Source organism: Eretmochelys imbricata, chromosome 12, assembly GCF_965152235.1.
Source record: "Eretmochelys imbricata isolate rEreImb1 chromosome 12, rEreImb1.hap1, whole genome shotgun sequence".
Taxonomy (NCBI): Eukaryota; Metazoa; Chordata; order Testudines; family Cheloniidae; genus Eretmochelys; species Eretmochelys imbricata.
The window spans coordinates 23,256,860-23,270,740 of NC_135583.1; the positions used below are offsets into that span (position 1 = coordinate 23,256,860).

The 13,881-nt window shown below is 37.5% G+C and overlaps 1 protein-coding gene across 8 annotated transcripts in view; it reads right to left on the reverse strand.

The window, feature by feature from the left end:
• Nucleotides 1-3,030: 3,030 nt before the first annotated feature.
• ANKRD27 (ankyrin repeat domain 27) overlaps nucleotides 3,031-13,881 on the reverse strand; it is a 74,427-nt gene continuing 63,576 nt past the window's right edge. For 7 of the 8 annotated variants that reach the window (XM_077831234.1, XM_077831231.1, XM_077831233.1 and 4 more), the window contains 4 exons: nucleotides 12,695-12,806; nucleotides 9,283-9,364; nucleotides 6,250-6,322; nucleotides 3,031-4,725 (listed from right to left, as the gene is read on the reverse strand). In XM_077831234.1, coding sequence (XP_077687360.1) covers nucleotides 4,444-4,725; nucleotides 6,250-6,322; nucleotides 9,283-9,364; nucleotides 12,695-12,806 — 549 coding nt within the window. In that variant the 3' untranslated portion in view covers nucleotides 3,031-4,443. The remainder of the gene's footprint in view (nucleotides 4,726-6,249; nucleotides 6,323-9,282; nucleotides 9,365-12,694; nucleotides 12,807-13,881) is intronic. The other variant, XM_077831235.1, reaches the window with a different exon arrangement.

A 13,881-nucleotide genomic window follows, 5' to 3' on the forward strand; every position in this document is an offset into this window, starting at 1 on the left:
TGAGCAGTAGTGACTGTTTTTTCCATCTGTGTGAATATTGTAAAAACTTTGATTAGTACAGCTAGTGTTTGTCAATTTTGTATTTTTAACTTGCAGTCTACATTACCAACTTCCTTATTTAAAATGGCACTTAATTGTAGGCTATAGTTCTTAGCTTCTACAAAGGTGATACCTCTATGCAACTCTTCATGTTAATAATAACCCAAACATTTAATTTTAGTGCAGTGAGAAGTTAATAGAAAAGCCTGTTTTGTTAAAAAAAAATTTTGACTCCTTTCAGAGAGTAAACTGGCTTTTGCAGTAATGATGTCTACTTTTTCATTGTAAATAAGTCAAAGACGTGAAAACCCAGTACAATTTGAATCTCATATGATATCAGGGCTTTAGTCTGCAGTTGTGGGGTATACTGGTAAACTGTTAAAAGTGTTCTTTAAGTCTGCTCCCCATCTTTCTCAACATTAACCATCTCATTATTAAAGAAGGATCTTCCTTTTAGATAGGTTTAAGATGCTACTGAATTTACTTAAATTTAGTTTAAGCCATTTCCTTGCACCTCAGAAGAGTGAAACTGCTTAGTATGGTGAGACCTTGTTAGATGTTTGGCTACATGTGTGTTTTCTCTGTGTGCTGTCCCAGCTCTGCGCAGACAGTTGGCACAGCAGATCTCGATCGCACTGCCCAATAACCACAGATCCGTTCATAGCGAAGGAACTCAATCAGGTTTATTGTCACTGAAGCACGGTCCTAATGTCCTGCCTCAAAGGTTACGGGTACACTAACAAATATATGGCTGTTGCAATGGACTAACTCAGTTAATGGCAGGACTTTCCATTATCCCCTAAGCCAGCCAAATACACTCCCTCAGACTTCATTTTATACATCAATACAAACAAGTTACATATTGCTCCTCTAATGTGATTTGTTACTGCCCCCTGACATGGGTTGTTACCATCCATTACCTTGTACATGTTGATTTGATCAAAACATCTCTATCCATCATCCTGACCTTATCTTTAGGAGGGCTCAGTGTGCTCCTGTTATCTTTGCAGGGAGATGTTTGTATCATACTTGGTATGAGGTGTTCTGGTACCATCCTTCTGGAATGTTTGCATGTGTGTTCTTGTGCCTAGCAGTGCTTTAGGAATATGTATTTCTGCAATATCAGTCCTGTTCTTGCCAGATTCTGTGAGCAGGCCCTGCCTTTTGCTCACAACTTAACTTTGCTTCATAGCAGCAAAGCTTTGAATCATTTTGGGACTGAAGCAGTCATATTTCTCATACTGGGTTATAAATTAAGAGTGAGAGGTATCTGTTTCACACTTATCAAAGAGGAGAGTTATTATAGTGCAGACCTGTTCATTTCAGCTGAAAAAATAGGTGGGTTTTATATATAAAAAAAAAAAATAAAGTACCCTAAATGTCCTAGAACCTGCTTACTTGAAGAACTGCCCCTTCTCTGTGCCATGTGTGATCACAGTAACAGCAATGACCATCTTCAATATGAAGGAGGTGATGACTTTAGAATTCACACATGCTGTTTCAGAGCAAGAGGAACTTGATCACATGCAGACCATACTGCAAATACATTGTTTTGAAGAGGTATTTGGGGAAGAGCTGTGGTGGGGAAGTCTTGGTTTGCTCGGTGTGATTTGCTGTATGTTTTGCACTATATTAATGGATGGATGACCTAGAATTTAGCATAGGTGTCGTCTTGGTATTTAAAAAACTACACCCCAACCAATCAGTGGTTAGGCAGTTCTAGTCAAACATCAAAAACTTTGCTCAATGTGCCACATCATTTTAGTGCCTCCCTGTTTTGATAACTGAAGCACTCTAGCAGTTTTGAACCATCCATCCATGTTACCCATGCTCAGGACTACTTACTATTGGAAGTATCTGAGATACTTTCACTTCTACAGGGGAGAGTTAAGATTACTGAAACTTTTGAGAAGGGAGGCAATCACAATAATAACCCAACAGACAAGGCTGAAAATGAAAAGTTAGACAGTGATTGGGAAATAGCTCAGACTCAGGCCAAATAAAAAAAATTAATGCTGAAGCTTATTACAAATACTATTATGGGAGCTGTTTTATTAGTTGCATAGAAATAGATTTGAAGTATGAAGTATTTTGCAGTAAGTATTGTACCGTTTTGAAATTTTTGTTAGGAATTGCATCTACTAGCAAAATTAAAGTTTGCTACTAGCAAAATTTAAAAAGTTGTAACTAGTTAATTTCAGATCCATTTACATTTATCTTTAGTTTTTCCCCAAAAGGAGTAAAAGAGCAGTATTAGAGGTGTATTTTCCAAAGGAGAGGTTACTGAATAAACAACATGACAAATCTTGTTGCCAAGGCTAGTCCGCATAATAGATTTATAATAAATACCTAATGAAATATACTTGAACTGTTTGAATAAGCTGCATTATAAAATACCCATATTTTAATCTTAAATTTACAAATGATACCTTGCAGCATCTTCCAGCTAAACATGTCTAGGCACTCTATAGAAAATAAATTTGGCCACGAAACAACCCTATGTAAAATTAACCCAATTTTACAAAGAGTAACAATAAAGAATTTGCCATAGGTCACATTTAAAGTCTGTTTTGAGGACGAAAAGCACAATCCATGTCTCCTGCTGTAATTTAAGCATAAGATCATCCTTTTTCTCAAGTTGTTTATAACTAGAATGTATCGTATGGGGAAGAGAGGGAAGGACATACATAGAAGTCATCTAGAAAGAGGAAATATCCTGTTTAAATCCAACTGCTTCTGTAACTTTTTCCCTTTTATATGCAGGCCTTTATATTAGGTTAAAGAATAAAGCTCAAGGGGGGAAAAGCATGTTCATTTGTTCAGTGTGGGGAAGGGGAAGCCATCCAAACTTAATGTAACTATTCCAAAAGATCAATTAAACTATCCTTAGGCTTAAAGTAAAATAGTCAAACATTAAGTTACAACAACAAAAGTGAGACGAAAGTGCTAAAGGGGGTCAGTTTTTAAATGAGTAGTCAAAATTAAGAACAGTTTCAAGAATCATTACTTTTACTATTTTTCTTTTCCAACATTTGGCACAACTCCAAGGCAAGTTAGAATATTAAATGAACTCAAATTATTTAGAAAAATATACATGCAACCTTCAGCTGAGTGTTTTTTCAGTGGTGTGCACAGGCTGCACCTTGTACCGCTCATTAAAAATCTATTTGAAAACAATCACATGGGAAGTCCTCCAATTTCCCAGTGCCCTAAGCATGTTATCAATACCACTATACAAAATCAAAATGGTCTATATTACTATTTTATAAAAGAAACAATGTTAATTGGATGTGACCAGTGTAAACCAAAACTATCAAGAACCTGAATTGTGCTATTGAAGTCTTTTTCTGATTAATTCACACTTTAAAAAAAAAATTTAAACTGAAAACATGTTAAGAAACAAGTTCCACATCTAAGCTTCCATCTAGTTATTTATAAGCATCCTTTAAAATGATCACCTTTAAAAATAGGATAACATGCAGCCAGTTTCTGCAAACTCTTCCTTTTCCTACCAGATCACTTACCTAGTAGCTGTAGACTTCTGCCCATGTGCAGAGGTGTGAATGTGTGTGGTTTTGTCTGATTTGTTCCGGGGGAAAAGCCAACTGTGTGTGTGTTAAGCATGCTCGTTTCTGCACAGAAATGAATATTTTAATTGGGATCTGAACATTCTTCAGTCCAAAGCTGTTCTGTGTCGAGAGCATTTTACTTTATTCCATCCCCAGTATACATGATCCTACAGAGTCTATGCAGGTAAATGTCCCACTGAAATCAGTGGGCACTTTGTCTGTATAGGGACTGCAGGATACTGCCGTTCATCTCATTTAAAGATCATGTTGTAGATTTTAAGGATTGTTTGCATAGCTAGTTGCAACATAGAAATTACACTAATTTCTAAAATGGTATTAAATAAACACTATAGTGGTTCATGGCATTATAATAAAAATAGAGAATTTTGAATTCCTTCTGGCAATAAATATAATGTAACCAATTTAGGGACAAAAACTGAAAAGAAAAAATTAAATGCCTTTTAAAAAAACAGGAGTGGGTAGCTAGAAAGTACCATATAGCCTTTTTCTCCTCTACTGTATAAGTAATTTCTTAATAAGTGCTTTGATAGTGGAATGGGAAACAGTCACTTCTTTCTGTCTAAATACTTGGACATTTCAATATGTCTGTTTCCTGAAATCAGTCACAAATTGGCTGGGGAGGGGTCTCACAATAGTCTTCAAAAGTGCAAGCCATACGGGAACATTCTGCCTCTACTAAAGATTCATCTTTATGATCTATTTTTGAAAGCACAGTTTCTAAGTTTCATTTAATTCTTTAATGCCCAGCAGGAGGATCTTGAAACTGGCACCACCTGCTTCTTTAGTTTTTGGCAGCAAATTTACACTTTCTTGTTTAGTGTTTTGATAGCAAGTCACCAGAACAGTCTTTTGACAGTGAAATACTTGGATCTCTTGTGTTGGATAAATCACTGTCATCACTGACGTTCTCTGCTGAAAGTGCCACACTAACTGTATGTCTTCGGTGCATTAGTTTACTTCTAAGAGGAGCATCTATCACATCATCCTGTTTCACAGATTCACCACTGCTTTCTGCATCAATAATCTTAACTTTGCTCTGGTCCAACATCTGGTCAATAGGTTTTAACTTGGTCTTATCAAAGCTCTTAATAGCTAACTGTGGGAAGAAAGAAATGGTACATGTTAAAGGCACTGTATATTTCTCTGGCTATAAAAAGTCAGAAGACTACATTTTAAATATAAGCCTACAAATTCATTCCAAGGTCTACTTTTATTATACAGTATTATCAAAAAGTACTTAGAGCATATAGTCAAGGATTAAAAGTGCTTTACGAAGAAGCATAATCATTCTCCCCATTTTACATATGGAGAAACAAGTACAGAGATGTTAAGTAATTTGTCTAGGCTATACAAAGTCACCAGTAGAGCTGGGAATAAAACTCAAGCGGTCTCATTTTCAGTGCTCTGTCCACAGCACCTTTCTAAATCAAGGACTCAAGGACCTAAGCAACCACCATTTCTACCCTCCAAGACAATTGAGATCACCCAAATTGTCACTGGTCTCAGTTGAGACTTCAGGGTGTAACAGGGTCCTTGTCTGCCACAGTGTCTCTCTAGCTCTCCTCAAGGCCTCGCCCTTTTATTCAGTGCATCTTTAACTATTTTAATTTCCCCTTTTCACACCTACTCCTTCCCATCTTGATTATTTTTTGCTTGGCAAAGGGGTGGTTCTCCCGGAACACTGGATACTTTACAGAAGTTAAAGTAACTAAAAATAAAGTCCAGGTATATTAATGATAGATGTCTATAAATAAGAATAACTAAAAATAATCCTTATTACCAAAAGCTTTTCCTGAAACAAGATCTTCCAAAAATTTCAAAATGGGCATCTCCAAAATACAAACTACTGTAATAATTCAGAACTCAAAGCTTTAGTAAAATCAGTGCTTAACAGCCACACATGGCAGAAGTGATGTATATCATTTTTACACATCAACTTTTTGGAAACCACCATCTTGGTATGACCTACTGCCTGATCCACAACCAAAAATCTGAAATCCCACTGTTAACTAAACTGTTGATGTATTAAGGTTAGTATTGGTTAGAAGTAATAACGTATTGAGCATCTTCATTTGAAGATCTTGAAGTGCTTTACAAAGCCTCATAACTTTATGAAGCAGAAAAGCATTCTTCCATTTTACAGGTGGGGAATCAGAGGCAGACTGATTAAGTGACTTGCCCAAAGTCACAAAAGAAATCTGGTAGAGCTGGGAATGGAATTCAGGAGTTCCAACACCCAGTTTGCTGCCTTAATTACTTGCAAAGAATCCCTCCCTAACAATGGGCACATTAGCTTATAATGTAAGAGCCATCTTGAATCTCAACACCAAGGTCTCCATCTCAATGGTCCCTTCTAGGATTCTTGCTCATCCTACTTAAAAAAACCCAATAATATCAACTTAATCTCCGCTTGACTACAGCTCTTTTCTCATATGCTCTGGCTCTCTAAGGTTTGATATATATATCCCAGATTGCTCTGGCCAGGACACAGACAACACACAGATGGAGCCTGCAATGAGTGACTAAACAGAAGAGATGTAAGGATTGACATGAGGACTCCGTAAGTGTAGAAGCAAATAAAATTGCTATACAAAGAACTCAAGCAAACATTTTCTCCTACCTGATGCAATAATTCTTCATCAAAATTAGGGACACTTTTATCTCTTGTTATTGTTCTCCGTAAATATTTTGATCTAAAAATATATTTTGAAAGGATTAGAACTAACTACAAAGCAAAATGCCTTTAGTTGCAGTCTTTCTGCAACATAATCTTGTGGATTCATCAGCCACAAGATGGCAACATTTCAATAACATACAAAGATCTGGTACCTGAATTGTGTGTTCATATTAAAAACAAAAACAGAAAAAAATCTACGAGTATTTTCTGTGGATAAACAACTATTGAGCATAGAATATAGTTTGGATTTTACTACAGACCACCTAACCAGGAAGACGAGGATGAAGATTTTTTTAAACAGCTAACAAAATCATCCAAAGCACAGAATTTGGTGCTGATGGGGGACTTCAATTACCCAAACATCTGGTGGGAAAATAACACAGCACGGCACAGATTAGAAACAATTTTTTATTTCAGAAGGTGCAGACAGCTACTAGGGGAGAGGCTGTTCTAGATTCGATTTTGACAAATAGGGAGGAATTGGTTGAGAATTTGAAAGTGGAAGGCAGCATGGGTGAAAGTGGTCATGAAATGATGGAGTTTATGATTCTAAGAAATGGTAGGAGGGAGAACAGCAAAATAAGGACAATGGAGTTCAAGAAGGCAGACTTCAGCAAACTCAGTGAGTTGGTAGGTAAGATCCCATGGGAAGCAAGTCTAAGGGGAAAAACAATAGAAGACAGTTGGCAGTTTTTCAAAGAGACTTTATTAAGGGCACAAGAGCCAACTATCCCACTGTATAGGAAAGATAGGAGGGATGGCAAGAGACCACCATGGCTTAACCAGGAGATCCTCAAAGATCTAAAAAGAGTCCAACAAAAAGTGGAAATTAGGTCAAATTACAAAGGATGATATAAACAAACAAAACAAGTATATAGTACAAAATTAGAAAGGCCAAGGCACAAAATGAGATCAAACTAGCTAGAGACATAAAGGGTAATAAAAAAACATTCTACAAATACGTTAGAAGCAAGAGGAAGACTCAGCGTAGGCCCATTACTCAATGACGGGGGAAATGACAGAGGTGCTTAATGACTTCTTTGTTTCAGATTTCATCAAGAAGGCTGGTGGTGACTGGAAGTATAATGTAGTGAATGCCAGTGAAAATGAGGTAGGATCAGAAGAGGCTAAAATAGAGGAAGAAGAAGTTTAAAATTATTTGGACAAATTAGATGTCTTCAAGTCAGCAGGGCCTGATGAAATACATCCCAGAATACTCAAGGAGCTGACAGAGGAAATATCTGAGCCATTAGCGATTAATTTTGAAAAGTCATAGAAGATGGGAGAGATTCCAGAAGACTGGAAAAGGGCAAATATAGTGCCAATCTTTAAAAAGGGAAATAAGGACAACCCAGGGAATTACAGACCAGTCAGCTTAACTTCTGTACCCAGAAAGATAATGGAGCAAATTATTAAGCAATCAGTTTGCGAATACCTAGAAGACAATAAGTCAGCATCAATTCGTCAAAAACAAATCACATCAAACCAACCTGATAGCTTTCTTTGACAGGGTAACAAGCTTTGTGGATGGGGGGTGGGAAGTGGTAGATGTGGTATAGCTTGACTTTGGTAAAACTTTTGCTACTATCTCACATGACCTTCTCATAAACAAACTAGGGAAATGCAACCTAGATGAAGCTACTATAAGGTGGGTGCAAAACTGGTTGGAAAGCTGTTCCCAGAGAGTAGTTATCAGTGGATCACAATCATGCTGGAAGGGCATAACAGGTGGGGTCCTGCAGGGATCAGTTCTGAATCCGGTTCTGTTCAATATCTTCATCAATGATTTAGATAATGGCATACGGAGTACACTTATAAAGTTTGCGGACGATACCAAGCTGAGAGGGGTTACAAGTGCTTTGGAGGATAGGATTATCATTCAAAATGGTCTGAAGTGAATAGGATGAAATTAAATAAGGACAAATGCAAAGTACTCCATTTAGGAAGGAACAATTAGTTGCACACATACAAAATGGGAAATTACTTCCGAAGAAGGAGTACTGCAGAAAGGGATCTGGGGGTCATAGTGGACCATACCTAAATATGAGTCAACAATGTAACGCTGTTGCAAAAAAAGTGAACATGATTCTGGGATGTATTAGCAGGAGTGTTGTAAGCAAGACACAAGAAGTAATTCTTCCGCTCTATTCCGTTCTGATTAGGCCTCAACTGGAGTACCAGTTCTGGGCACCACATTTCAGAAAGGATGTGGACAAATTGGAGAAAGTCCAGAGAAGAGCATGAAAAATTATTAAAGGTCTAGAAAACATGACCTACGAGGCAAGATTAAAAAAACTGGGTTTGTTTAGTCTGGAGAAGAGAAGACTGAGAGGGGACATAAGAACAGTTTTCAAGTATGTAAAAGGTGGTTACAAGAAGGAGAAAGAAAAAATGCTTTTCTTAACCTCTGAGGATAAGACAAGAAGCAATGGGCTTAAATTGCAGCAAGGGAGGTTTAGGTTGGACATTAGGAAAAACTTCTTAATTGTCATGGTGGTTAACCACTAGAATAAATTGCCTAGGGAAGTTGTGGAGTCTCCATCATTGGAGATTTTTAAGAGCAGGTTAAACAAACACCTGTCAGGGACGGTCTAGATAATACTTAGTCCTGCCACGAGTGCAGGGGACAGGACTAGATGACTCTCGAGGTCCCTTCCAGTCCTATGATTCTATGTATAAGAGCTTAAATACAAGTATCTGCAATTATTAAAAAAGTCATCATCATCATAGTTTTCAAATAGCTCAGTGAAGCAGTGCTTGGAGGATATTTTCAAAGCAGTCTAGATGATTTTGCCACACATTAAAATTAATGAGAAATGTGTAGTAAAATCCCTTAGACTGCTTTGAAAACACCAGCCAAAGCTTATCTGGAGTGTGATATATGCTTGGCCCATTTTCTTCTTTATTTAAAAAGTTATGTTTCTTACTTGTTGGGAAATGACGTCAGTGGTATTTCAAGGAGGTTTCTATGCTTACTTGTTAAACCTGTTGATTGATTGGACCAGCTGAAGTCGTCTGCTGATGGGATCATCTGCTGTCTCGGGTAGCTTAACATTTACTACAGGTTAAGAAAAACAGGAGGGGAGGATGGAGATGGGATGTGAAAAATTAAATTTCAATCATATTTTAGAATCAAGTTAGAACAGTTTTGAATAGAAAAGTGATATCTGCTGAACTTAATTTTTAAAATCACATTAAAAACTATAATAGAATTCATCTGAACCAGTCACATTTTCTTCTTATTGGACGTTTTAAGCCATTTGAAGTTGCAAAAAGAAAGAAACAGCCCTGATCAGATGAGCATGACTGTCCCAGCTTCACAAGGGCATTTTGTTAAACTATGTAAAAACAGTTCTCAAGTTCAGGGACTTCAGTTCAAATGTTTCCAAGTCAGAATCAGTTGATGAATCACCACCACATAACTCCAGTGTTATTCAGATTTATTATGTCATGGCTATCTTACTGTTCTATAAAACTGCCACCATCATTCCTGAAAGTAGCATTTCTGCCTCTCGCATCAGGATACTTCTCTAATTCTCTTGTTAAACTACAAAACTTTTATCATCTTTCTTAAGAAAAATTATATCAGAAAATGGCAATAATCATTTGTAAAAGCTCACCTAAATTTGCAGGTTGGCCAAAGTTTTTAAAGCAGTGACTCAACTTCATTTAATTATCAACATCATCATTCACAACACTAAGACCTACTGCCTGATCCACAACCAAAATCTGACAGGTTTCAGAGTAACAGCCGTGTTAGTCTGTCTTTGCAAAAAGAAAAGGAGTACTTGTGGCACCTTAGAGACTAACCAATTTATTCGAGCATGAGCTTTCGTGAGCTACAGCTCACTTCATCGGATGCATACCGTGGAAACTGCAGTAGACATTATATACACACAGAGACCATGAAACAATACCCCCTCCTACCCCACTGTCCTGCTGGTAATAGCTTATCTAAAGCTTATCCAAAATCTGAAATACCTCTGTTAACTAAAGCCTTGATGTATTATGGTTAAACTGATCACATGTTAAGGGCCCAGAGGCTGCTCTTAGTATCACATTCTAGCTTCAAAAACCTGCTGTGGAGGTTGTGACCACTGCTACAGCAACAAACTTCCCAAGAGAGGCAGGCATGGGCATTGTGTACCCTGGATTCTAATTAGCTCCCAACATTAATTTAAACTACTACTAAAACTCTGATTTTTTAAAAATATATTTCTCATGAAAAGATGTGATTAGTCCTGTAGCAGAAAAAGCATTATAATTTTGAAAATAGTAGCAACACTGAAAACCAAACTGCATTCATGCATTTGGACATCATTATAAATCAATTATTTTAAAATATACACATTATATTTTGATTCAACCTTATTAATGCCTGTCCAAAAGTGTCTGATGTCATAGTTATGGTAACAAAGATACATACATTTGTAGAGAGACTGAAAAACCAGTCCTCAAAAAATCAATACTGAAGTTTATCTATTAAATAAGTTAACTAATTTTGGTAGAAATAAGATTTTTTCCCCATAGTGAACATTTATTAAGCTGTTTGAAGAATAGGCAAGTAGGGCAAAACATCCATATGGGTACAAGCTAATTAGAAAGAATGCTGGACTTAGTCCGTCACTGTTCCTTAGGGCAAAACGAACAAAAGGATATGTCTGACTCCAAACATCTGGGTGCTACTAAAAAAAGTAAAAATACAGTTCCATTCATCCTGGAGGAGGTTACAACATTACATTAAAAAGTTAACATATAAAAATAAATGAAGTTACGGGCTGTAATCATGGTTCTGAAAGGCTGAAGACTGAAAGGGACTTAGCTTCTCCAGGACTTCCTGGGTATGTCCACACTGCAGTTAAACACCCCCAGGTGGCCAGTGTCAGCTGACTGGGGCTTGGGCTAAGGGCTGTTTAACTGTGGTATGGATGTCTGGGCTCAGACTTGAGCGCAGCTCTGGGATGCTCTCCTGTCAAAGGGACCCCAAGCTTGGGCTCCAGCCAAGACTGAATGTCTACAACGTAATTGAACAGTCTCTTAGCCAGAGCCCGCAAGCCTGAGTCAGCTGACATGGGACCGCTGTGGGTTTTAATTGCAGTGTAAACTTACCCCTGAGTGCTAAGTTTGTAAAATACATAACGTATGTATGCATTAGGTAGGCAAGCAGTGTGTGCCTCAGTGTGTTGGTTTGGATTGCACCAGGTGTCAGGATATTTCAGACCCACAGGTTACCTTATGAACCTAGCAAAGCAAAAAAAAACACTGCTTCCTGTAGCAGACAAAAACCACTGCGACCCCTGAGTTCAAATTCATGGAACATGTGTATTTCAGCATAGGTACAGAATGCTACTGCCCTGTGATCAACTGGGATGTAACAAGTCGAACTGGCTGCATGTACACAAACAAAAGCAGAGACTTAAGTCTTCCTTAAACCAGGTCCTGCCCTTTTCTGATGCTAAGCACGAATGCAAAATGTCACTTATCTTTCCTGTTGTATTGCTCCCCCTCATGCCAGCTCATCTGAGAAACTGCAGGTGGATTTTAAGGCAAGACTGGCACTTTGCCATAGCTTAGTGCAGAGTTAGTAGCACTGATTGTATTTGTTTCCAAACATGAGCAGCTAGTTAGCACAACTACAGAGAGTACTTCCTTCATTCAGTTTCCAAGGCAGCTTTTCAGTGTAAATCACTTTAAACTCGGATTCTGCCCATTTACTTGACTACTTGAACATATTTTTTTCAGATGAAATAGGTCTTCGGTGAAGGTAACGTAGATCCTAACTCTCTCTTCTTTCCACACACCTCTCTTAAAAAATTATCCTTACATATATTAAGAAAAGACCACAAAGCAAACACACAGGAATACTGAATTAACAAATTCTCTTCTCCCTCTGTATAAACACAAATGGACCTCTGTGTTTACAGATTCCATACTGTGTAAAAGGAACGGCCAACCTGAAATCTAGTCACAATTTTAAAAAGTAATCTAAAAGCAGTGTCAGGTACTACCCTCTCCTCAATTCCCCAGCAGCTGTAATGGTTTTACTGCCACATTTTCCCCACTGTTACATGTCTCTCTTCTGTTGGTGCGTGTGATGGAGACTCACAAGCAAAAAGAGAAAACTGACTACTCAGAAGAGACTATGAAAGTTACGCAAAGTAACATCAAATGCACAAGGTAAATTTAACAGCCAAATTACTTTCCCTCCTCCAATCTTTTTCAGTTACAGTAAATTTAGATGTTACTTGTAATAAATAGTACGTAAAGCAGCTGACTGTTCCTTAAAGTTCCTTATGTATAAAATAAATACTAGAGAATATCTGATCTAGCACAAATTCATCCCCAAATCTCTCCTTTCTATTTATACTAATAAAAATGTGACACATACCTTTTTTCCTGATCTTGACAGTAACATGCTGCCCATAGTCTGTTTCTCCTTCCTCCGCTGATGATGGTGCATAGCTTGGTGCTGTTTGTAGCAACTTCATGATATTTGAATTCTTAATAACAAGAGTTTCAGTTTTCACCATTATTAAAACAAAGAAAACATCAGTATACATTAGGTTTCTAGTAGTCAATGCAGAATGAGCTGGTTAATCATTTTCAGCCAAAATGACTGCAACAAACAGCATGATATACACCTTTATAAATACAAACCTACAATTACATGAATATTTTAATCTAAAGTTTAAATGGAAGCAGAAATTCATCTAATGTTCCACAAGCTCTGCTATTCCAAACTGGTGAGCTAAAGGTTGTATTCTCCACAGATGGTCTACCATTAAAATATTGCAAATTTGGAAAAGATGAAAGTTACCAATTCTACAAATTGCTGTTTTAAACCAGGTAATTTATGGGTTGATCTAATTTATGAATAAATAATAGATGTAATAAGATCCAGGCAGCAGTGCACTTTAGGGCCACTATCACATACCTTAGGGGCTGTTATAGAGTACAAAACTGAAAGCAGAGTGACTGTAATCACCCACGCAGTGCAATAATCCCGGGTAATTTAATATTGTGGAGCGTTTATTGCTATTACTAAATGGGGAAGTTAGAGCTGTGCATTTAACTAAACATTATTTAGGTAGAATTCCCATCACTCACAGCCAATTAGAATATCCCAATATCTTCTTGATTTCTAAAGCATTACTAAAGCAATAACTAGGGGAGTAGCCATAGGAGATTCCCAGTGCTCTTCCCTCAGAGCATGACTATACCCATGTGGCTATACCCATGTGGCTCAGAAAGAAGGCTGTTGCTGTTTTATATTTTAAAATATAGTCTTTCTCCCATTTTCTTTAAAAAAAAAAAAGTACAGTCACTTTAAATTTCCCTGATTTACTGAACACAGTGTGTTACAAGAGGTAGGCACTCCCCAGAGGGCAAACGGACAATAATTCAGGTAAGGGAAAGTGTGAGGAGGTTACTAGAGAAGATGAGACTAGTATAGGATGTATTCTTGGAAGAGAGGACACCAAGCAGGCAAGGAGTGGGGAACTGTTCCAAGCATAAGGTAGCAATCTGAAAAAGGACAATAAAGGGAGTGGTAAGGAGGCTGGATTAGGAAGAGAG